Below are 23779 nucleotides of genomic sequence, written 5' to 3'. Positions count from 1 at the left end.
TAAGAATGCACATTTCTGGAATACAATGAATGGAGAGAATCAGAGGACACTGCTCTCCACTGCACTCTCAAGAGAAGCTGAAGGTAAGAGCGTGAAAAATAGGGAACCTAAATAAAAAGCAGCAAATTTTAAAGGCTAGTTTGATTGCTTTTTCTTTAGGACTGTATATGTTACAATACACTATGGATAAATAGATAAAATAGGGTAAAAGAGGTGTTTCAAGAAAACCTGCTGAGATAGAATTGTAGAATCATTTAAGTTGGAAAAGACCTTTAAGAACATCAAGTCCAACTGTAAATCAAATACTGCCAAGGCCACCATTAAATCATGCCCTTCAGCACCATATCTCCACATCCTTTAATTATCTCCAAGGATAGTGACACCACCATGTCCATGGACAGCTTGTTCCAAAGACTGATAATCCTTCTGGTGAAGAAATTTTTCCTAATATTCAGTTTAAATCTCTCCTGGCACATCTTGAGGCTGATTCCTCTTGTACTATCTCTTGTAGGGCAGATCAACACCCACCTCACTACAATCTCCTTTCAAGTAGTTGTGATCATGTATCCCCTCAGCCTTCTCTTCTCCAGACCAATCCTCAGCCAATCCTCATACGACTTGTTTTCTGTACCCTTCACTAGCTTCATGCCCATCTCTGGGCACGCTCCAGCACCTCAGTTTCTTTCTTGCAGTGAAAGCTCAAAATTGAACACAGCACTCAAGGTGCAGCCTCACCAGCACCACGTACAGGGGGACAATCACTTCCTGGTTCTGCTGGTTACACACTATTTCTGATACAAGCCAGGATGCCATTGGCCTTCTTGGCCACCTGGGCACACTGCTGGCTCATGTTCAGCTAGCTGTCAAGCAACACCCCCAGGCCCTTTTCCTCCAAGCAGCTTTCCACCCACTCTGACCCAAGCCTGTATTTTTGCATGGGGCTGATGGGGCCCAAGTGCAGGGCCCAGCCCTTGGCCTTTTTGAACCTCATACAATTGGCCTCAGCCCATCAACCCAGCTTGTCCAGGTCCCTCTGTAAAACCTTCCTGCCCTCAAGTAGATCAACACTCCTGACCAGCTTGGTGTTGCCTGCAACCTTCTGCACTTGATCCCCTCATGCAGATCATTGTGATAAAGATTTTTAACAGAACACATCTCAACACCGAGGCCTGGGGAAAACCACCGGATTTAATTCCATTCCACACCACTCTCTGAGCCCGGACAGCCAATCAGCTTTTTTACTCAGTGAAGAGTGTGCCTATAGAAGCCATGAACAGACAGTTTCTCCAGATGGATGCTGGGTGATTAGAGGAAAAAAAAAACCACACTGTGCTTCAGTGTGGAACTGTATCGTTCTCCTACCTTGTCTGCGAGAATGGCAAGTGTTCTTTCAAGGCCGTTAGCTGATCTATCCTTGGCAGCTCTTGAGAGCCTTTCTGCATAGTAACTGACTTGTGTTTTCAGGGTGTTGATCTGTGCAATAATTTCCTTTGCTCTAACAATGTCCTGTGGGATGTATATTATAGACTGGGAACTTGTTGAAGTGCTGAAAAAGAAAGACTGATTTTAGAGGGAAAATTGATCTAGAGGTACACACATGATAGCGGCATGCTGGGGAATTAATGGCAGACAACAAAAATTTACCTAAGATAGCAATCAACAGTGAAAGGCCAGTGGGCAATTGCACAGCAGGAACACGATCCTAGGACCTTCTCTGCCTTTACTAAAAGCATTCAGATGCAGATTTACTAATGCCTTATGCCAAGGGACTGTGGGCAGAGTTTGGATACCAGAGGGACAGTTTTGCTGAGGAGAATGTGGGTGATACATTTTGCCATCAGAGACAGAGTCAGCTTGCCCCACTCTCCCTCTCCTTACAACACAGACATTTCACTGAGGCCTGGTTTACAAAGCTGTTTTATCACATGGCTACTAGCACTGTGAAAAGAAAATCTGTCCTCCTAACATAGAAATGCTACCCAGATCCTTAATGCAAACACTGTGGTGTTTTGCTAGTATATCCTTTCCTCTGTTGCAGGCCTAATTCAAATTACAACAGAAAAAGTAGTCTAATGATACATAAAAATGAAAGAAGAACCTGCTGTCCCCACACCAATCTCAGCACTGAACACACTGTGTTCAATAGACACAACTATGCTGAGAGACTACATAGAGTTTCTTTTCCAGGCACAGTTACCTGAAGTCAGATCACGACTTCCAAGAAGTATGAGTAACAATACAAAAAAAACCCCAAATAATGCTGTTAAGTTTTTCAGCGTGTCTGTGAAGTAAGACAGGAGGGTTTCATGAGGCATGCTTTGAATTCTTTGTCACAAATACCAATTCCTGTCCCTTAACTGATATTAAGGCAAGGGGGGGAGCTTAATCCCTTAGAGGATGCAGGATTTGTTTTCAAAACAGAAAATGAGTCTTGAGTTTCCTTATCTATGTCCCTCTGGTCAGTCTTCTGAGTGGAAGGAAGAACAACCACTCCACAGTACTGCTACACCATACAGCAAATTAATATCAGCTTTTAGGACTTTCCCTGTACATTATTTGCACTCTCTATTATTTGTGATCTTAGTGACAATTCCTCTGAGCAATTTCTTTCCATGACAGTGTGGTTAACATGCATAAAGATGTATTTTGCAGGAAAGGCCATGCAGCATATTGAGATCTGATTCTGAATTACTGCATTTGTAATCACAAACATTTGCTGGGATGATCAGGGAGAAAAATTCATGGTGCAAAGTTCTCGCATATTAACTTTCCAACCTGCAATTGCTTTTTAAAATGAACAGCTCTCGTACTACATTAGCAAACTGTAACAGAGCCTTAAATTCTCAATTAGTTAGGAGTTCAGTCCTCAATGTGAGTAACTTAGAGCAGAACTTCTGCACTGTTGAACCATCAAGTACTGTTTCGTTTTCATAGCACTGAACAACACGAAGAATAACAAAAGTGAAAATGTTTACATGAATACACGTGTTATAAAAATTTAAACCATGCCCAATTTATCACCGTAAAGATTTAAACATATGTAGATTTCTCTTATATTATCTTCCATCTCTGGCAGAAAGTTTCTCTCCAGGTAGTTTTCACTGTAATTAACAGAGGAAAAGATACAAAATTCTTGTGTTCTGATTTTGAGCTTTCTAACTTCTTACGACCGGTGAAAGTCAGTGAGCTAGCTGTTCATTACAAAGAAACATTGCAGATGAAATGAAATTCATTCACACATCATGTTTCACAAAGCAGTTACAATTACTTAGAGCACAATAAGAGATGCCATGATGCATGATATTAAAAAGCCCTGCACACTTTAAAATGCACAGGATCTTTGCCAAAGAAAAAAAAAAGAAAAAGAAAACAACTCAAAGAACAGAAACTCTCTCTACAGAACTCTCAGAAACAGAAAACTCACCAACACTCCTCATAACTGCTAAAAAAAACAAAAAACCAAAATAAAATTAGCAGATTGTTAGCAAGTACCAAAAGCAGAAAACAAAACAAAGGATGTTTAGGGAAATAACTTATTTGACTCATGTTTTCAACAAGGCAGGTACATAACAGTTAAACTTGTAAGCAAAAAACCCACAGATTGCCAGACGCCTATATGTTGTTCTGGGGAAATGTTGTGGATGAATCAAGCGCAGTTTTGCCAATGAAAGAAGAAAAAAATTAATGATATCTGTGTAATAGTGAAATTCAGGAGTGGAATCTCAGTTCTACTACACTGGCCTTTATGATAAAACAGAAGCACTTAGAAGGAAAGTTGTTCTTCAAAAAACCTGCAGTTTTCATGGACTAAGAAGGAATGGTTCTGTAAAGCTTGGAGGAGAAGTACTGGACAGAGACTAAGCTTTCCAATCAGCTTCATTATTGGGGGATAAGGAAGACATGGAAACTTAGACACTGCAGGAGTGAGGCCCACTTTAGTAGCTAAGTAGAAAGAAAGAGGTTGTTTCGGAAAACAATAGTAGTATCAGAAGAATGGGAAAGGTGAGCCTAGCATACTAGTGTTTGCAGGATTACTTTCTTCTAGTCCTTCTTTTAGGGCATTCTCTAAGTCAGGAACTAGGCATATTTTTGAACCAATCTTTTTCTTGATACATATCTGGCTGATGTTCACAGGATGCTGCTAGCCATTTTTCCACTGCCAAAATTAATTCTGCAGTTGGCAGAGGCTGGTTCCCAAGTCATTCTCTCCTCCCATCAGCTCCAAATCCTACAAATCCTTTCTTTGGAAGGATATTATCAAGTTCTCCTTTTCCCTGGCTACAATTCAGTCCTTGTCCCAATTCTCTCATTGCTCCTTAAATTCTCCATACTGCAGTAAAACCACTGCAAACTGGGAGAGCATTTTCTCTTCCTTGTGAGCTGGAGTGGGTATAGGTCTCTCCATTTAGCATATGTGACCAACCCAATTTCTGTCTCTTCCTCTAGTACATATGGTTGCAGTTCCAGAGAGGTCAGTAGACAGTCCTTGAAGACAGGACTATGGAGGTCAAGTATCCTGCCTGTAGAGCAGGGTGTAGAGTAAGGCTGGATTCAGAAGCCTAATGTGTTCATATACCTTGAGGCACTGCAAAAAAGCCTCCAGCAAAAGTCCCAGAACTAGACCCAAGCTGTCAACAAAGAATTTGCCTGTCAGGCTCAGCTGTTCAGTACTAAAGAGCGTTCAGCAACAGGACCTAGAAGCTATGAGAAGAGTGAAAGTCTCCTGAAAATAATGGGTTGAAAGCATGACATAAGTGCAGCTGAGAAGGTTCTACAGACAAATTTTCTAATCCACAATCAGGTGGAACCCAAATCCAACACCTAAAATAGCTAAACTAAACGTGTCAACAAGTATTCAGGGAAATTTAAGATGACTATAAGGACCATTAGAACAAACAAATATGGTAATATAAAGAGGAAACTGTTTTCCCTTTCTTTCTTTATAAAAAACCATGGAATAATCTTCACATTGTATAGTAGGACTACTGAATGAAATGCAACAAAAACATAGAATGGAGTCATTTTCCAAATAATTGAGCATGGACAAGGAGGAAAAGGCACAATAACAGCTGACTCAACAATATTTCTACTTACTGTTTCTTCGCCTCTTCAAATTTATGCAGCTTTTTCCGCAAGCCACCTGATTTAAAGCCTTGACAATGAGCTGCTGGTGCTCCTATGGTTACTATGTCGTAGTTCTGATCTGTGATGGACAAAAAGCACTTACAAATGAAAGCTTGTAATCTTTAATATGGATAAACAATTGTGGAAATTAAAACCTACTCTGAAAGCAATTTTCATAAAACACTGTGCCAGTGTTTTGAAAGACTGAGAGAACTGAATTGTTTTAGAAGTCCTGGAAATCCATCAAGTACTTTCGAGATGAAAGAATCACACTTGAATGCAGGTCCTCTTTCTTAACTTAGAAGACATAGCAGCTTAATCCAATATATTTGCTAGTACAAAGGTTGACTTGTGTCATCTAGGTTAGATTAACTGCAAAACCTAGTTCTGTTACCTGTAGAAGAGCAATAATTATACTTATGCCTCTTCTTTTGCAAAGTGTTTTGGAATGTGAGGCTAGAAGGTGCTAAAAAAATGCCAAGTAGCACTAGAACCACAGAGCAGCAGTTTGTAGAGACTTGGCTATATGGTTGAGAATGGAAATCAAAATGGAGAGAAAAGGAGCAGAATAAGGTGAAGAAAGAAAGAAAGAAAGAAATACCTGATCCTCCATCATCCTGGACTCTCATTCTCTGTATATGTAAATTCGTAGGAACAAATTCCAATTTTTTATCAGCTTTCAAGCTACTGGCTTTAAATGAAGGACCTGAGAAATGCAGGAGAAAAGTAAGCATAAAAACCTTTTGCTTCTGCTTATGCTAAAACACTCAAGGAGCTTCATTCATCATTTGCTATGTGCTGAAAGTAAAGCAGAGAAAAAAAGAAAAAAAAAGATAGATCTTTCTGTTAATGTTAATAATTGTTCTCTACTTTCTGGGCAAAACAAGAGAATTAATAAAACAGACAAATATTCCCAGACCATTAACAAACTCACAATAAATGTTAATAAAGAAAAGAAACCTAGTAAAAGCAATTTTTACTCATCAAACTAAAACATTCTGTGTTCTCAGTTTCAGAGGAGCGCTAACAATTATGGTTGGCAAGTGTCACATTATTATGAAAAGGGAATCACCTTTATACTGGTGCAGGTCAGTCAGATTTTCCTGATAGGTTAAAATAATTGTTTGGTACTGAGTAACTATTTGTCGACGAAGGCTTTCCCAACAGGGAGATAGTTCTCCCAATTCTTCTAGTTCACAAACTCTAGGGGAAAGCAAACAAACAAACAAAAAGGGGAAAAATAAGATGTGTTTAGTACCATTGTCCACTTCACCAAGAATGAATTTCACATTGTATTAATTTAGCACCATCCTCAGCTGACACATTCTCAATTCACTGTGGTCTAACCTACTCGCCAGACCGGAAACTCTTCCAAACATGTCCCAGAGCACAGCTGTTGGGCCCTGCCCCAAATATATAAGTTCCTCACAAGACGAAAACACTGTGTTGAGCCTCAGGTGTTGGTCAAAACCAAAGCTTCCCATCTTTCTGCCGGAGGTCTCAAAGTATGATGATTTGCAAATGATAGGCACTGCCATCATGTTAGGTGACTTGGGGCAATGAGGACTTTTTTAGGTCACTGTTCTGAATCTCTGTGGTTCTCAAATGAAATCAGAACTGTGACAGAGCTTAGTCTGGAGATGAGCACCTATCTGACATTAGGTACAAGAAGTATCTGTGCTGGCCAGGTACCTACACAATAGTTTTCAAGGCCAGGAAGAGAAGGCCTACAAAGCGTAAACATTAGTAAGGGTTTGAAGAGGCAAAAGAGATGGGACAACAAAACATTAAACTGAGACTCAGGATTTTAGGCTTTCACTGAAGGTGGAATACAGGTTGATTGGATATCCCTGAAGATGAACATGAAAACCCCTGGCTTTCCCATTGCCCCCCTGACTGCTAGGCTTTCAGTCATACATGGCCATCCTGTGTTACACACTCTCTCCCAACAGTGCTGTTGAGAAAATATCCTGTGTCATGTCTGTATTACTGTTTTCTTAGATTAAGATACTATTTGTTTACTTTTCCTCTTCCTTTATTACAAGTCAACACTAGATAATTCAACAGCAGATATAAAATGAACAATGAATAACCCGTGCCTAAACGTGTAATGGCATATCCTGAGCTCCCTCTATAAAGGTTATAGCTGGACAGTTAGGCATTCACTCCTTTCAAGAATTTAAGATTACTCCACAAAAAGCAGAACAATCTTTTGTCAAAAGGATGCAACAGTTCTTTTGCAGTTCTCTCAATATCCCTAACCCATAGTTTTAATCAATTGTCTGTATATAATTTAAGACAGCATTTCACAGAACAATTCCCACTCCACAGTATTTAGATATTATCAAAAGGAAGCAATTTTTCAAGAAAAACATCATATTGACTTGCCAACAGACAAAACTATAAATTATATTTATCAGTGATTTGGAAAAAAAATACTTCCATTTTCATCTTGTAAACTGTTTCTGCATAAGAAGCTGTTATGACTACCTTGTCAAACTCCCTGCTCAAAACCAGTCATGCATTTGAGCCCAGGTCTTCCTGAAGTGAATTCATGGATTAACACTTCAAGTGTGCTTGTTTGTCCCATAGGGCTGAGACAGCAGGGGATATGCACACCATAAATACTTAGGTAGTCAAAATATTCCCCCAGTTAGATGTTTCCTTTCAAACAGCTCTGGCCCAGAACAGCTTTATGTAAGAGAGAGCAGTTGGGATTATCCAAGGACATTTTAAAAGTCAGCAGGATGTTGAGTAGCTGTCTGGCACTCCTCTGGGCTACAGTACAGAAGCTGGAAAAAAGAGTGCTTGGTCAAAACTGAGAGATTCTGTGAATACAAAGCATGATTGTACATGCCATTGAGGGTCACCTCAAATGAACAGAAAGAAGGGAGTCATCCTTGCCAAGTATGCAAAAGTTGTATTTACCATTGTGACATGAAATTCAGAGCATATAAAGTTGTGTTAGCCATTACCTGGGCTGCTGTAATCCCTCAGTGTATACAATATGTATCTACTGATCTCTGTAGGATTTTAACAAGAGCTTCTGAACAGTCACATTTCATGGCTAATGCCTTAAGAAACTTCACTGTCCAGAGTCTTACAGAAAGTTGTATCTTTTTTCCCCCCATTCACCTTAAATTCTCCTCTTATTATCTTCAAGTCCTTAACTACGGCCATCACAGATGGCACTTTACAGGTCAGCTTGACAACTCTTTACATTATTATGATTACACCACATCATGAAAAAGTGCTTTTAAATGTACTGGAAAGCAGTAGAGAAACAAAGATATAAAATGATCAATGAATAATCCATGTCTAATTATGTAATAGCAATCTGACAACTCTAAGCATACATCACTAAAAACAAAATTCAACAGCAGCAAAGAAATCTTCAGAAACTTCAGTAAAAGATAGACTTCAGAAACTCAATCATGTCTTGCATTAGTGTTTTCATACATCACAAAAGTCACTGTCATATTCCTGTTCAAATTTATAATTTATGCAAAACATGAAAATACATGAAAGCACTGTAAACTACTTCTGCATTCTCATATGCATTAACACACGATTTTCTTTCACAATATCACAAAGGAATTGAAAGGTATTAATATAGCATAATAAGAGCACTAGATCATTTTATTTTAATTAAGGTCAGGCTTAGTTAGGTCCCTAGGAGTGGATTCATAGAATCATAGAACATTTTCAGCTGGAAGAGACCTTTAAGATTGAGCCCAGCCTTTGTCTCAGCCCTATCAACCACTAGACCATTTCCCCAAGTGCAACATCCACCCGTTTCTTCAACACTTCCAGGGATAGTGACTCCACCACCTCCCTGGCAGCCCGTTCCAATGCCTGACAACCCTTTCAGTAAAGAAATTCCTCCTCATATCCAGCTTGAACTTCCTGGGTGACTTGAAGCCGTTTCCTCTTGTTCTGGGGCTGTTTAGCCTGTTTTGCTTGTCACTAGGGAGAACACTCTGACCCTCTCCTCGCTAAAAGTTCCTTTCAGGTAGTTGTACGCAGCAGTAAGGTCTCCCCTGAGTCTTCTTTTCTCCAGGCTAAACAGCCCCAGATTCTTCAACCGTTTCTCATATGAGACGTGCTCCAACTCCTTTAATAGCTTGATATCCTGCCTCTGGATCCTGTCCAGCACTTCAATGTCCTTCTTGAAGAGAGAGTCCTAAAACTGCACACAGTATTTGAGATGCAGCCTCATCAAAGCCAAGTACAGGGGAATGATCACCTCCCTACTCCTGCTAACAACACTGTTCCTGATACAGGCCAGGATGCCGTTGACCTTCTGGGCCACCTGGGCATATTGCTGGCTCATGTTCAGCCACTGTCAACTAACATTCCCAGGTCCCTCTCTGCCTGGCAGCTTTCCAGCCACTCCTCCCCAGGCCTGGAGAAACAGAAGTCCAATATTCAAAAATAGAGCTAAGCTTCTTTTCCCATCCCAATCTTGCTTTTGTAAAGAATATACAAATCATTATGTTTGCAAACAAAATCCTACAAATGTAGGGAAGTAAAACAAATTACTGTGCTGCCTAGAAGAGAGTTAATGCTTCAAAAATAATCAAATTTGGAACGCCTAACAGATTTCCTTCTCTCTCACACCTCTTAAAATGAGAAAAAGTCATTATTGTCCTACAGTGTCTCAATTTACTTGTTTTTATTATGTTTGTTTTCCATTCAAAACTACTCTTCTGACTTTCAAAGCCATCTCTTAACTCACTGAGTGGAGTCAGTGCTCCTGCCATCTATCTTTGCTTTGCTTTCACAGCACATAAGTCAACTGTTTTTTTCAGAGTTCACCTTCAAAGTGATTTTCTGCTAGTCTAATTACTCATTCCACTCAGATGGTTTCTTTGTTGTCTCTGTTCCTTTCTCAAAATTCTCAGCAGCTGAAGTTCTTACTCTTTCATTTATGCTGTCTCATCTCTCCAGACTTCCCCTCACCTATTAAACATTTAGATATGTTTTATTTTTAATGCAACTTTAGTTATCTCTTCATAATAAAAATAAATTATGTTTAAAAAACAAAGTGTATTGGAGTATACAAATTATTGTATCTATAAAAAGGTAATGTCTTCTAATGTGTGGGTCCTAATACCATTACGTGACTATGGAATAATACATTCTGTGGCCTTACCAGCACCTTTGTTAGAGGAACAGAAAATCCATAAATGCAGTTAACCAGCATGATTCTAAGTGTTTACTATGCCAATAACTCTCTCCCATCAGCATCTCTGTGTGTTCACATTACCCCACACTCGTGCCCAAACTCTATTTCTTATACGAAATCTTATTTACTGTAAGCCATATCACTGGTGCATTACTGCACACATAAACCAGCCCAAACTCACCTTGCTGCATCTTCTTCTAGAAGAAGCTTCACAAATTGCCGAGGGATGTGCAGCGACAGGATACTCTCAGCCATCTGCTCCAAAATTCTCAAGTGGTTTCCGTCAGTGGTTGGGAAACGATACATTCGGCAAATGGCGCCACCAAACACTAAAGAACCAAAATCACGTCATTTAAACACGGAGTTAGAGTTAAAAGTGTACAAAGTCTCTCCTTTTTTTAAGTAAATGGCTTTGACTCACTGAAATGCTGATTTTTACATACTGCTGTAAAAATCTGGTTTAATCGCAGAATCTTAAGGGTTAGAAGGGACCTTGAAAGATCATCTAGTCCAACCTCCCTGAGCAGGACCACCTAAAGTAGGTCACACAGGGACTTGTGCAGGTGGGTTTTGAATGTCTCCAGAATCAGGCATTAGTCTAGCTTTTTCAAACATAGTCATTTTGCAATGACCATTCTTCCAGTGCTTGCAGGACAAGCCTCCAAAAGATTTAAAAAATCATAAGGAAATGAAATACATAGTCAATTTCTGGTTTTTTTTTAAATGTACTGTACATTTTCCTCTCATGCAATCATTTGCTAGAAAACTAACCTTTCTTTAATATTATTTTTTTTAAAGCAACTGCTCTGATCTGTGCCTCCCCTCATCCCCTAGTGATTGCTTAGGAACACACTAGCACATTGCATGGAAAATTTTACACTCCAGTCAAATTGATAGCAAAAGTTTGCTTCTGCTGTTTTTACTATACGAAACAGCACAGATGATAAAATAATTTATTCTTGTATGACCCTCAAAGGGCTTCTCAATCAGCAGTCTGTTCCTATTCAAATGAAACATCTGCTTAAACACCCTAGGGCCACAGGCAGATAGCAAGAGATTAGCTTTTACTGATGCCTAAAGCTTACTTGTTACAGGCCAGAGCAGCTTACCAGATTTCAGTAGTGCATCTTTCCGTAATGAAGCATATTTGGATCTGATTCCTAAAGATTCCGTTAAGCTTTCATCAACTGGCAACACAGTCTAAACAAAAACAAAACCCACAAATATTAAAGAATAAAATCTCAGTGTCAGTGTAGTATGCAGTGATGACCTTATTACACAGGCTTGAAAGGGATATTCAGCACAATGCATGGTTAAAATATATACTTCAGATATGTTTACTGTGGACAAGAAATTCTGCAGGCTGAAATAATAAATTCGTTTAAACCCTCCAATCTAAGAATTCCTATTTATCTCTGCAACAGTTCAAAATACTGTAAACATTTTCATCCAGCCCCTCAACTACTTTCTGTTAGTAGAGCTTCAGAGTCCTTAAAGGTACTGCAACAACATGCAGCAGCTACAGGTCCGGCTGGATATAAAGTGATACTAATCCACACTGTGACTGAGAATGCAACCATCAGCAGGACATCCAGAACACAAGGTTTACAGAGTTAAACATAACGTCTAGGCTGAGAAAGCACCATAAATATGTGCTCCAAGACAAATATTTGGGGATTGGAATAAAAAAATAATTCAATCCAGCATTCAACTAACCTGCTCAGTTTTATCAAAATCTTTTAAGCTGCTTGTAAAAAGTACTGAACGTCCCCAGTAAAGCTTTGTTTAATGTCACCTTCCAGTTCACAAAGTGAATTGGAATATCGCATCTTTGTGAAACTGGCCATCAGTGCACCAAGTGCACCAAAGGACAGTACAGCAAGCACATCCTGATGAAGGGCATGAACACTTGCAGATAAAGCTTCAAACTCCAAACTAAAATTTTCCCCAAGACTTTTACGCACAAACACAAGCATCAAGAGCTCTGCAAAACATGAAACTGCCTCATCACCATTAGGCTGCTCCTTACGATGTTTTGAAATCATCAAGCGTTACTAAATATCAAGCTGGATAGGAGAGTTGACAGCAGATGTCAAACAGGGTTATTTCAAAGCTGGCAATAGATCTGCCAGCTTTGACACAATGCTCATACTCACCCTTCCGTTAATTGTATCGGGTGACCTCGTCACTGGAGGTCTTTGGTCAGTTTTTTCCTCCATTTGCCATCCAATAACTGTAATGTTACCTACACGGTCACTTTCAGCCGACCTGCAACAAACACTCTGCGTTGAGATTTTTTTGGAGGTGGACCTGTTTATCAACAAGGGAACACTTATAAAAGGCTATTAATCTCCAAAGTTTATGAACATTTTAAATAGGAAGCTTTTCAACTTAATTTTTTATAATGCTTTATTCCAAGAGGAAAACAACCCCCTCGTTCTGCGGGGATGCTGCAACAGATCTCCTAATTGAAGGGAACCTAAACCCACGCATGTGTCTCAATACTTCTATTAAATCAGAATGAGCTCAGATTTCACAATTAGCCTGTTGTTGGCAAAAGCTGCTTAAATTGTTAACAGGGAGCAGGTAATTGGATGTACACGCACCCATGTATGTGTGGCTGTGGGTGTGAATGTCCAAAACTGAACTTATTAACTCTCAAACAGAACCCTGCTACTTGCTAGCTGCAGCTGGTACAGTTGCAACTGGTAAACATCGATAATATGGGGACTAAACAGAAGCAGCACATCCCAAATCTTCACTTGATTGAGAAGTCAGACAAGGCCACCAGTTAGGAGGCACATGGTATTTTGTGCTTCTGCAGATAGGCCATTTAGATTGAGAAAACTGGAGGCCTGCCATTCTAGAAAGAAAAGCTGATGCAAAATAGAATTTTCCTGACAAGAAATGGTCTGGGAAAAAGGTGGTAAAAATTCTCAACGGAGGACAAGATCCTCAAGGTGGAAGAAGGTCCTGGAGATCAGACAGTTGCATGGAAACAAACGCCAGATATCCCCAGGGACCTGGTCACTATCAGCTGAGACAGGTCACTAAAAGCTGAATTGCTACACAGACACACAACTTTGTCTCATCTTCCCAGACCAGCAGACATCTCCCTACTGGGGAGGAAAGCTGAGACCCTCTAAACACATGACTGAGGGGCAAGCAATTGAATGAGTGAATCAGAGACAGAATCAAGTTGGTCAAAGCTCTAATGTTGTTGGATTTTAAATACACACCAGTGCCCTGATCTAGCACAGCTGTCATTTATTCTGTCTCACCCATGATACATAGTAATTTTGGCAGAGCCTCTATGTTCGTATTTTAAGATAGATTCTAAATGGTATTATAAGATTGTTGTTTACATATAAAAATGTCAGGAAAACTAAGACAAAAAATAACTCTCTGGAACAGACAACACTGGGGAGAACAAAGAAATAAGCACTTGGTCATGAAAGCATAAACCTAACAGAATAACCATGTCTAGCACACAACCATGAAACTCCTGCCATCGCATTCCTTCATTTTTTCATCTCCATCAAGACATTCTCATCTTCACAGCTGTGATAGACTACTTTACCCACCATCACTGTCATACTTCTGGTGTCTTTTCTGACTTTTTTTTTCCTTGCCTGCTACCCCGTTAAATCATGTCATTTTGTTTTTTCACAACACATTGTGGTAAAGTCAAAAACTTTACCCATCTCTTCCCTTAGCATGAAAAGCTTTGACCATGTTTTGTTAGTTGTGTCTCAGCTAAGAAATTTCAGAAGGTTTATCACAATCACTGTTTTTAGTGCTGATTATGACAATACTACCAACATTGTCCTTCTCAGTCTCTCTGAGTATGCTTTCCCCCTTCAACTGACTTCACTTTGCCTTCTCTATCAGGGATGCCTGTTCTACTTTGAACACACACTATTACAATGTGCATTTACACATCAGAGTGCTCTTTCCTTAGTCTCATTTCACTTTCTTCATTCTTCCTTCACCCTCTGCTTAACTGTCCCACACTGGCCTTCAAGAGCGTGGTTTGATTCCTGTGATTAGAACCACTACCTTAAGGATTGGTATGAGACTCCCACCCTCTTTTTCATTGCCCCGAGTCACATTCCTTTCACAAAAGTTTCCAATATGAATTAAACTAGAAAATTATATCAAGCAATGTTTCTCTAATGTTACTCCTCCTGTTCCTAGTGCATTATATTGACACTATATACACTATTTAGCAACAAATATACAATTTAGCAACAGGTAGGTGCTGAAATAGTAAATAGCGTCTAGATTTATCTAAGCCAAAGTATTCAAACAGTTCAGATAACCCTCAATTTCAATGGGTTTCATTCTCCTCATCACAGGCTTTTTATACATCAGCACAGTTAAGAAACACTCCATTTTGTCACTCTCCACAGACATATTTTGAAGTTGTAGGATGAAATGTATGAAAATGAAATTGGTATTGACAATACTTTCTTGACTTTTAGAACTAGAACCAATGTCTAACATGGTTCACTGTGTTGGAAAGGTCTTGTTCTACGTGTTTTAATTACCATGTGATATAAAATAGTGCTTTTTTTGCACAGTGGCCTGGAACTAAAGAAACCCAAACAAAATCCCAACAGGTTTTCATTATATCTCACAGACAGTTTCATCACAAGTTAAGCATGCTTTCAAGAATTAATTCTTAATTCCTAAATGGAAGATAATATCACAAACCTTAGTGTTAAGTGCAACCTGTGATTCTTCTCCTGAAGAAGTTCTTTTACAGTGAACATCCCAGAACCCAACAAATACATCTGAAAGAAGATGAGTCCCAGAATTGTAATTATTTACCTTAAAAATAAACAAAGGCTTTTTTCCACAGTACTTTTGAAGCCCAAAATACAATTATTATACCCAAAAATCTGAGAGCATATGGAAAACATAATAATATGAAAAATGCAATTATGAAAAAGATAATTACAGATCCATACACAATTAATTAATATCCTTTAAAATTTGGTAATTTATCAAAAATCCTTTCTCCTGAAGGAAAATAAACATTTTTTCTTCCTCTAGGATTTGAGTGCAGGCACCTCAACACATACAAGTTTAGTCCCAGCGATACAGGAATACTGAAAAAAAAAAATATCACAGAATCACAGAATCTTAAGGATTGGAAGGGACCTTGAATGACTGAACAGGGCTCAGACTGACCAGGTCAACACTTTATAGTCTCTCCCTGACCCAAATCTGGCTCCTTCTGAAGAACTTACCTCCTTTGGAGGTATTCTTTTTTCCCCTCCCCATGAAGCACTGTACAGAGAGGGACAGAACAGATCTTCTGTCCCCAAGGAAGCCATGGAAAAGCAGACACGTGGGGCCTGAAACAGTATTTTGGGCAACAGCCTGAGAATAAATGGCTTGAGTTGCCCATAGATCCAAGGAGTTACATGGGAAGGCTGTCACTTCAGCTTTTTTTAGTAAAAGAACAAATCTTACCCCCAAGCAAAATCACTACAGTATCAGGGCTGGGTGACTTTGGGAATTTAGCAGCTCTGTTCAAAAGGATTGTTTCATTATATGCCAAACAAGTCCAACATTCTGTCACAGGTTAGAGACTTCAGCTGGGGTGCTGGATCCCATTCACTACATAGTTCAGTGAAGACATCCACACGAGTGACAGGACCTCTTAATTTAAATCAGTAGTTCCCAAACTTGCTGCAGAGAAGCCTCATTTGAGAAAACTGACAGTGCTCTCTGCCAAGTCCACCTCATAGCATTTGTCCCTTCTTTCCTTATTCATCTTGCTTTCTTTAGGTTCTATGCTGCTACTCCTTCAATTTCTTCCACAGAAGTTACTAGTTTTATCTCTTTGCCTCTTGTTTCCTCATTCCACACTGACTGGGTAGGCAACATAATAGAAGAAACTTACTGTTCCCTGAGATCTATCTTTGACGTCGTACACGGAGAGTTTGATTTGTGTCATTTGATTAATAAGAGAGTCTTGGAAAAAGGCAATGCTGCTTAGAAAGATGGGATTATTTGTTCCCTGTAATCATAAACAAAAAAAGGCAAAAATTAATGCAGGCGATATTTGAAAAAATGCTTCCTGTGTTAGCGTAAAATTTAAATCTAATCCAGGATACATCACCACTTACCTCAATAATTTCTGTCTGTGCATGCTTTGTCCAGAATGCCTGAGGAGGTGTAGTTACACTCACTGCTACAAAACTATTTGGTTTTCGATCTAGCGATGGAGTTAGCAGCTCACTGCAAGCTTCAGGTATGCAACAGATAAATAAATTCAGATTTAAGATCTTTTTCATATTGCTTTAAGATTCTACATTTTTATAAAAGCATATAATACATCCTGAGCAATAAAGCCATGAAGAGCCTAATATTCATTCAAATCCCACACTATAAAGGCAGACATCATCACTCACCTTTGTGCAAGCAAACAACAAACATGCAATCAGATCAGTTTGGCGCCAAGCTGCAGAGCTGTAAGTTAAACTTATTCTCTTCCAACACCTGCCTATCCACTCCTCTGACACCGCTTGTTAGAACAGTGTGCATACATAAGTTTTCCTCTGGGAATCTCATGAGCATGGCTGCATTTGATTTGAAGTCACGCTCCATTAAGCCCATTACCAAACAACATTTTGCCATGGAGAGCCGAGGTGTTTGAACGGCGATCAGACAGCACTGCTATGAGGAGAACTAGTTTGTAACAGTATAAGGATATAAATTTATTTTCTCTAAAATATTACTGTTTAACTGCTGGGAAGGGTCTATGGTGAGTAGGAAACAACTACCAAAAATTTCAGTGAGAATTACATTCAACTTCACAGACCAATTCTATCCAGCTAGATACAGGTAACTACAGTGTGGTCTGATTCTGCTTCAGCTAGATGTAGAAAGTTAATTCTGAAATTTACCTGTACAAATGAAATGTTTAAATGTAACATGAAACAGCTTTGCAGTTCTAGATACTTTTAATTTGTCTGAAAATATTTAAAGTACCTTATTCAGCTCTAAGGACTTCTTGTTAAGACTATTTTTCATAACACAATTACATACATCTGAGTAAATTTTCTAATTTCAAAGTGCATAACCTTCCAAACATTAATCCACTATTAAAACATGCTGCAGTTGAGTATGTGGAATAAATTCTCATAAAGAAAATATTTCTCAATTATTCTTCAAGTGAGGTGAGTCAATGCACAAACTTGTTGTTCATATTTAACCACCTCAGAAACCAGGTCACTTCCTCTATCTCACATTATAACTTGACAGTGAAGACTACAGGAAAGAAGGTATGTGTAATAGTTGTCAACTCTCACAAAATATTCTGTCCTAAAATGGTGTTTCCAGCAAACCTTCAGTTTGCTTCAAGACCTGACCTGCTGATATACTAAGATGGAAGACCGTTTCATTGTTATCATAGAATCATAGAATGGTAGGGGTTGGAAGGGACCTTTAGAGATTTAAAAACAACACTCAAATAGTAAATATTTTATAGGACAGATAATTTAATTACAGACTTTTAAAAACAGCACAAAAATCAAACTGCTGGTTGATTATTAAAAAATACTGTTACATACAGGCAGCAAGAAAGCTGTACCACACATCAATAAAAATCAAAGCCAAGTTTCCATCCTTACTATATGAATGGCACTTCAAAATCAGCAATTAAAAAACCCACACATATACGCAATAACATATCATCAAAATTATAAAAAAAATCACTAAACTTACCTAAACTGAACTCTAAAATCGGCTCATCTGGATCCTGAATGTTTCCTGTAAATCGGAAAAATTAACACAAGATTAGACAAACATTGCTGTTATATGAATCATTTTCTGAAGTTGCGGGTACACAGAAAAACAAATTAAATTGTATAGAAAAAAAAAAATCAGTGAGTGAAGACTGGCATTGAAAATATTTATCAGCTAATCTTTGGTACCTAACAATGACTTGAAATACATGAGATTAACAAGCTTTTTTATAAAATGAGACAAAATTTCATAGAATCACAGAATCTTAAGAGTTGGAAGCATCTTTAGACATCCAGTCCAACCCCCCTGCCAAAGCAGGTCCACCTAGATCGGGTCACACAGAACACATCCAGGCAGGTTTTGAAGATCTCCAAGGAAGGAGACTCCACACCCTCCCTGGGCATGCTGTGCCAGGGCTCACAGTGAAATAGTTTTTCCTTATGTTTAAATGGAACTTTGTGTGTTCCAACTTCTTTCCATTACCCCTTGTCCTGACACTAGATATAACAGAAAAAAGGGATGCCCTAAGCTCCTGACATCCACCATTTAAATATTTGTAAATATTAATGAGGTCTCCCTGCAGTCTCCTCTTATCTACACTTAACAGCCCCAGTTCCTGCAGCCTTTCCTCATAAGGAAGATACTCCAGTCCCTTGATCATCTCTGCAAGATTATATGGAATACAGAAATACGAAATGCTGAATCTCAGTAGAAAACAACAGGATTAAAGCCACTTAGTGTCTGAGCCACTAACTTAAAATTATTAAATCAGATACATCTTCTCTGTGATGAGTGAATAGGGGGAAGTTTGAAAGTACCTGTCTGTCTCTAATCAAATAAAGTCTCTGGAGGTTAAAATCCTATTTTACTCACCAAAAAGACAAGGGAGATAATTCTCAGCTCCCTGAACACTCTTGAAAGCTTTATGCAATGTCAAACAATGAGGTTAAGACTCTTTCCAGACCTTGACATTCTTTTGTTGTTCTCTCCCTCTGTTGCTTATTTTTGACTGATAAACATAACTGCACAAAATCTAATTTCTTTTTTTCCTCTCCCCTCCAATTTTAATGTTTTGTCTATTTTTAAAATGCTAAGTTGAAGAAGCTTATTTTTTTTTAGTAAAATTTCTTTCTCTCATTCTCCTCCAGATAATCAGACACATCTAAATCTTCTAGCAATCAAAAGAAAAAAACACTATATTATTAGTACAAGGTAGATTCTGAAAGGTGCAACAGAGTAATAACTGATGGGAAGGTACATACCTGCTAAAGAAAGGCCTAGCATGTCAGAGGTGACATCAATGGTGGAGGCCCGTTGCATGGTGCGGGATTTTGCACCATGGCGGGGACTGTGTTCTCTTGCTGTCATTTTGTCATGAAGAACCCTTCTTTTCCTGCTGCTTGGCTTTACTGATGTTTGTCTTACAGAGTAGCAGGGTGCAGCAGGTTGTCTCCAGTTGCTATTCCTCTAACATTACCACACTAAGCAGCAAAGAGAGAAAAAACATAGACTAAATTTTTAGGCCCCTATCAGCTACTGTGCTTTTTAACAGCAGCATATCCACTGCCATAGAACAGTTGAAGGCAATGCCCAAGGCAGATCCAATGCACAGTAACTCCATTTATATGAACCACACATATATAGCATTTTAGTGCAAATTGTTGAAGACTGTACCACATGCAAGAAAGGCTCTTCTGTCAGAAAATGGGGGTTGAGACTCGTTAACAGACCAGCTGCTCTTCTCCTTTGTCTAAGTTATTAAACCATCCTTAATGAATAATCCTGGTTTTCATAATCCCTGGGGAGCACAAGCAAATTTGTCAGATGTGGCCTCTGTCTACAGAGGTAGGACAAGGGATAAGGACAAAGGGACAACGGGTCAACAGAAAGCAGAACAAAAAGACAGGAAATGTCATTAGCGTCAGCACACTATGTCATTCCAGGCTCTACTGCCATGAAAAAAGGATATTGAAAACTGTAAATACAACCTACTGAGCCAGAGCAAGGTTGAAATTCTGGGGTGTCAATGGAAAGAAAAAGCAAAAGGAGATTCTTGTTGATCATGGTACATGGCAGCTTCTATACTTTGTCATTCACCCTAGACATCCACGACAGATGTTCCTTCCTTCATAATGCCTATAAAGTGAAATGTTACAGTAGGAATAGAGTCTACAGAAAATTTGGTTAGGTTCTGAAATGGCTTTGTTAAATGGTTTGGCTAATAAATTTGAATGTCCCTTGCATCAGCAATGTTAGCATTGCAGTTATGAAACTTTTGTATTTGTTTCATACTATTACGAGAAACTCCATTCACTTAGGAAATGAGATTAGGAGTAAAATCTGATAAACCTGAAAGGTAGTAGTACAGTGACTAATACCTTTACAGCAGCCCCTCATTCATGTTACAAAACATTTGAACCACCCAGCACAACGGAGGCTTTTTAGTTCCTTTTAGGTTGAGGGATCTAACAATGGGCAAGATGCACTCTAATTAAATAAGGTACTTAGCTTTTACTTGTATTTTAAATATGCATTTTTAAAACTGTATGAAGGCCTCCAAAGGAATCTTCCATCTGCCTAATTTAATGTCTCTGAGTTTAACGAGTCAGCATCTCCCTCTGGAGGATTTCAAAAGAATCTCCCTCCACAGAGAGCTCAAGCATCTTCTTAACTAGCACTTGTTTACTGAACATCTAATATTCAGCAAGCATCTAAGACAAGTGACTTGAACCCTGACCATCTACATGAGCTTAGGAATGAGATTTTAAATGGGGAGTTCATTCTAGGGAGGAAGGAATTTGGGCTGTGTCCTCAAGATGAGCCAGTTTGTTGCAATTGAGAACTAATCAGTTGCCTCAGTGATTCAACTCAGGATTATGCAATACAATGTCCTAAGACAATTCCAAACAGGAAAAAAAAAAAAAGGAATTGAGAGCTCTGCACATCCCATCCTCAAAAACTTTGAAATTCAGTGACAGCATACAAAATAACACTATGCTTACAGAGATAATTTACGACAACCAAAAATTAAAGCAGGCAGTTTTCCAATTCATACGGAATCACAGAATAGTTGAGGTTGAAAGGGGTCTCTAGAGTTCATCTAGTCCAACTCTCCTGCTCAAAAGTAGGATCACCTAGACTGAGCTGCTCAGGACTGTGCCCAGTTGCTTCTGTGCAAGAATGGATCTCTCCCTACAATCTGGTTGTTCCAAAGCTTGATCTCTCAGAGTTAAAAAAAAAAAAAAAGAAAGAAGAAAAAAAATATTTTTAAAGATGTGTAAGTAGTGAAGAAAGACTGGTGGTTCACTGACTGCTGAACTAGCACTGAATGTTCTAAGATTTGGTCAAAGAAAACTTTCATCAAAATTCTTTGACAGTTTCCAAGTCTTTCCATTCTATTTTTTCTCTTTTTTCAGCAATAGGTTTTCCTTGGTTTCTTCTTTATGTAATGTGATGTATAATGGTTTTTAAGTCCATTAAACCTAATTCCCTAATGAAACAGAACACCTATAAAATGTGTTTGCAAAGATTTAGACAGTATGCCATAGCCTCTTCCCCCAAATCCTAAAAATATCTTATTAGAGAATAACTAACATGTTCACACAGGTGCAAGTCTGACAACAGTTAGGTTAAAGAGTACAGTTGTTTTTTAGCTAAAATCCCTGTAATTGCTGACATCTTTACAAAGGTCAATCCTTGAGAAGTTTAAAGAGTTGAGTATTTGTTTTGAAGGTATTTCTAATTAAATATTACTTTAAGTTCTCAACTAGTAATTAAAATTGCAGTGATAATTTCTCATCTAATTATGCATTTTTATTTACTTACACTGATCATACTTACAGAGGGCTCTTTTCTTCATGTGTGGAGGGATTTTGCATGTTACAACATCAGTTAAGTCCACATCTAAAAAATTTAACGAAACAATCAGCATAATTCTTCTTACGCGGCATAAATCACAACCATCAAGCAAGTACCATTTTCAGAGTAACTGTAAATTTATCTTCTGATTACTAACTCTCACATTAAAATTTACTGAAAATAGAAAAAGAGTATGATTTTCTGCTGGATCTCACCCAGCACTAGTCATAGCAGTATCCTATTGCTAGGCAGAGCAGGAGCACAAAGAAATAAGCTTATGCTGAAAAGAACTGACTTCAGGTCAGCATTTAGTGAGTGGGTAGAATAGCTGTAAGAAACATATGTTAGCATGTTTACCAAAACGTTTGGTGCTATTAAGAGAAAGGAATATATTTATGTTGAGTATGAGACGGCATTTGTTACTACATTTGCTTTTCTACAGTTAAACTTTCAGAATGTTGCTCTTCAGAGGAGTTATAACCACCACTGTCAGAAGAACAGATCCTGTGTCAAAACACAGAAGCTTCAAAAGATCAGGGTGTAGGGTCCTTTCTCCATTGTGTGAAATTCCTAAGTGAGGTGGGCTTCTGTGAACAGCTAGCAATATGCATACAGGAGAAGTGAACAATTTTTATATCTACTAAGGTTAACTGAAGACTCACATTTGCTAGTGGTATCATCTTATTCAAGTACATTTGCATTAATAAGATGTGCCTTTTAAGACTTTCCATGGGTGCCATACTACAATGAAAGAGATGGGGAAATCCAGTCTGAGCTTTTTGTTTTAATCATCAGCCCTACCAACTACCCGAGATTGCTTAAAAACATGGGTGTGAGCTCTTATTATTAATGGAAAAGGTTTTATCTCACCTAAACTGCAAAGGAGGCAGGTATCTGATCTCAACTCACTGCCCAGGTTCCCTGTATAGTCAATGGTGAGACACAGGCACTTAGAGAGAATGACTCACCATTTTGCCAGGTAGGTGGGATGAATCACCCCATGAAGATACCTCTCTCTCTCTAATTATAGAAAGAATTTAGATGACTAGCTTAGGCCTGATGCTGCAGCTGGGAAAACTGGATACCTCCCACAGCTGTGCTAGCTGAGGCAAGGATGACTTCTTTCTATTCACTGTATAGCTCAACATATCCAAATGACAGGTACTCTGATCACTCTCTCAGTTACAACCATTTCAACAACTACAACGATAAAAATCAAAGTAGGATTCCTACCAAATTGAAGTAGTATTAACACATCAGATAGTTTCCTTAGATGGTACACAAGACTGATACCACTCCTGCAGCCAGCAATCTCAAATACTGATGTAACTCACATCCAGGTAAACTCCATCCTGAAAATGCATGATTCACCTACACATTAATACTGTAGACAGTAGATCTTGGCAATTTGTGCAGCTTTGCATGATACATGAAGTTTTGCTGCAACCCCAGGTTTCAACTATGGCATCAACAGAAGCATGAAAAGTTGTTGCTGACCCCCAATACAAGTAATGGTCATTTTTACTGTGCAGAAAAAGCTTTCCTTCAACAAGCCTTCCTTCTGTTATGTGAGTATTTCTTTGGTGCTCTAGTAACACAAAGGCACATGGCCAGTAAAAACTATCTTCATCAGATGCCACTACTGGTCTGCTACTTTGAGTCCTGGCAGTTGGCCATGGGAAGCAAATGCCACTCTGCTCAGCTGTACAGTCTCAAACCCTGTGGGCTTGCAACTTTTGGACACTTAGTCTCATTCTGACTGCTTGCAAGATCTCAAGCAAAACTGATGATCTTCTTAGCCTCAAAACAATCCCCTGATGAGAAGCATGTGTAACTACAAGCTAATAT

General features: G+C 38.8%; 1 protein-coding gene across 10 annotated transcripts in view; it reads right to left on the bottom strand.

Moving 5' to 3' along the window:
- Positions 1–23779, bottom strand: part of INPP4A (inositol polyphosphate-4-phosphatase type I A) — a 128882-nt gene that overhangs the window by 33531 nt on the left and 71572 nt on the right. For 5 of the 10 annotated variants that reach the window (XM_061997931.1, XM_061997990.1, XM_061997937.1 and 2 more), the window contains 14 exons: positions 21914–21976; positions 19336–19554; positions 18053–18097; positions 16453–16571; positions 16227–16343; positions 15029–15108; positions 12469–12622; positions 11422–11512; positions 10494–10641; positions 6197–6327; positions 5726–5830; positions 5095–5203; positions 3425–3442; positions 1363–1546 (listed from right to left, as the gene is read on the bottom strand). In XM_061997931.1, coding sequence (XP_061853915.1) covers positions 1363–1546; positions 3425–3442; positions 5095–5203; positions 5726–5830; positions 6197–6327; positions 10494–10641; positions 11422–11512; positions 12469–12622; positions 15029–15108; positions 16227–16343; positions 16453–16571; positions 18053–18097; positions 19336–19441 — 1407 coding nt within the window. In that variant the 5' untranslated portion in view covers positions 19442–19554; positions 21914–21976. The remainder of the gene's footprint in view (positions 1–1362; positions 1547–3424; positions 3443–5094; positions 5204–5725; positions 5831–6196; positions 6328–10493; positions 10642–11421; positions 11513–12468; positions 12623–15028; positions 15109–16226; positions 16344–16452; positions 16572–18052; positions 18098–19335; positions 19555–21913; positions 21977–23779) is intronic. The other 5 variants (XM_061997973.1, XM_061997999.1, XM_061997982.1 and 2 more) reach the window with 3 other exon arrangements.

This window comes from Colius striatus, chromosome 1 (genome assembly GCF_028858725.1).
Source record: "Colius striatus isolate bColStr4 chromosome 1, bColStr4.1.hap1, whole genome shotgun sequence".
NCBI lineage: Eukaryota > Metazoa > Chordata > Aves > Coliiformes > Coliidae > Colius > Colius striatus.
Note: the sequence above shows the minus strand (reverse complement) of the source record. Positions and strands in the feature narration are given on the sequence as shown.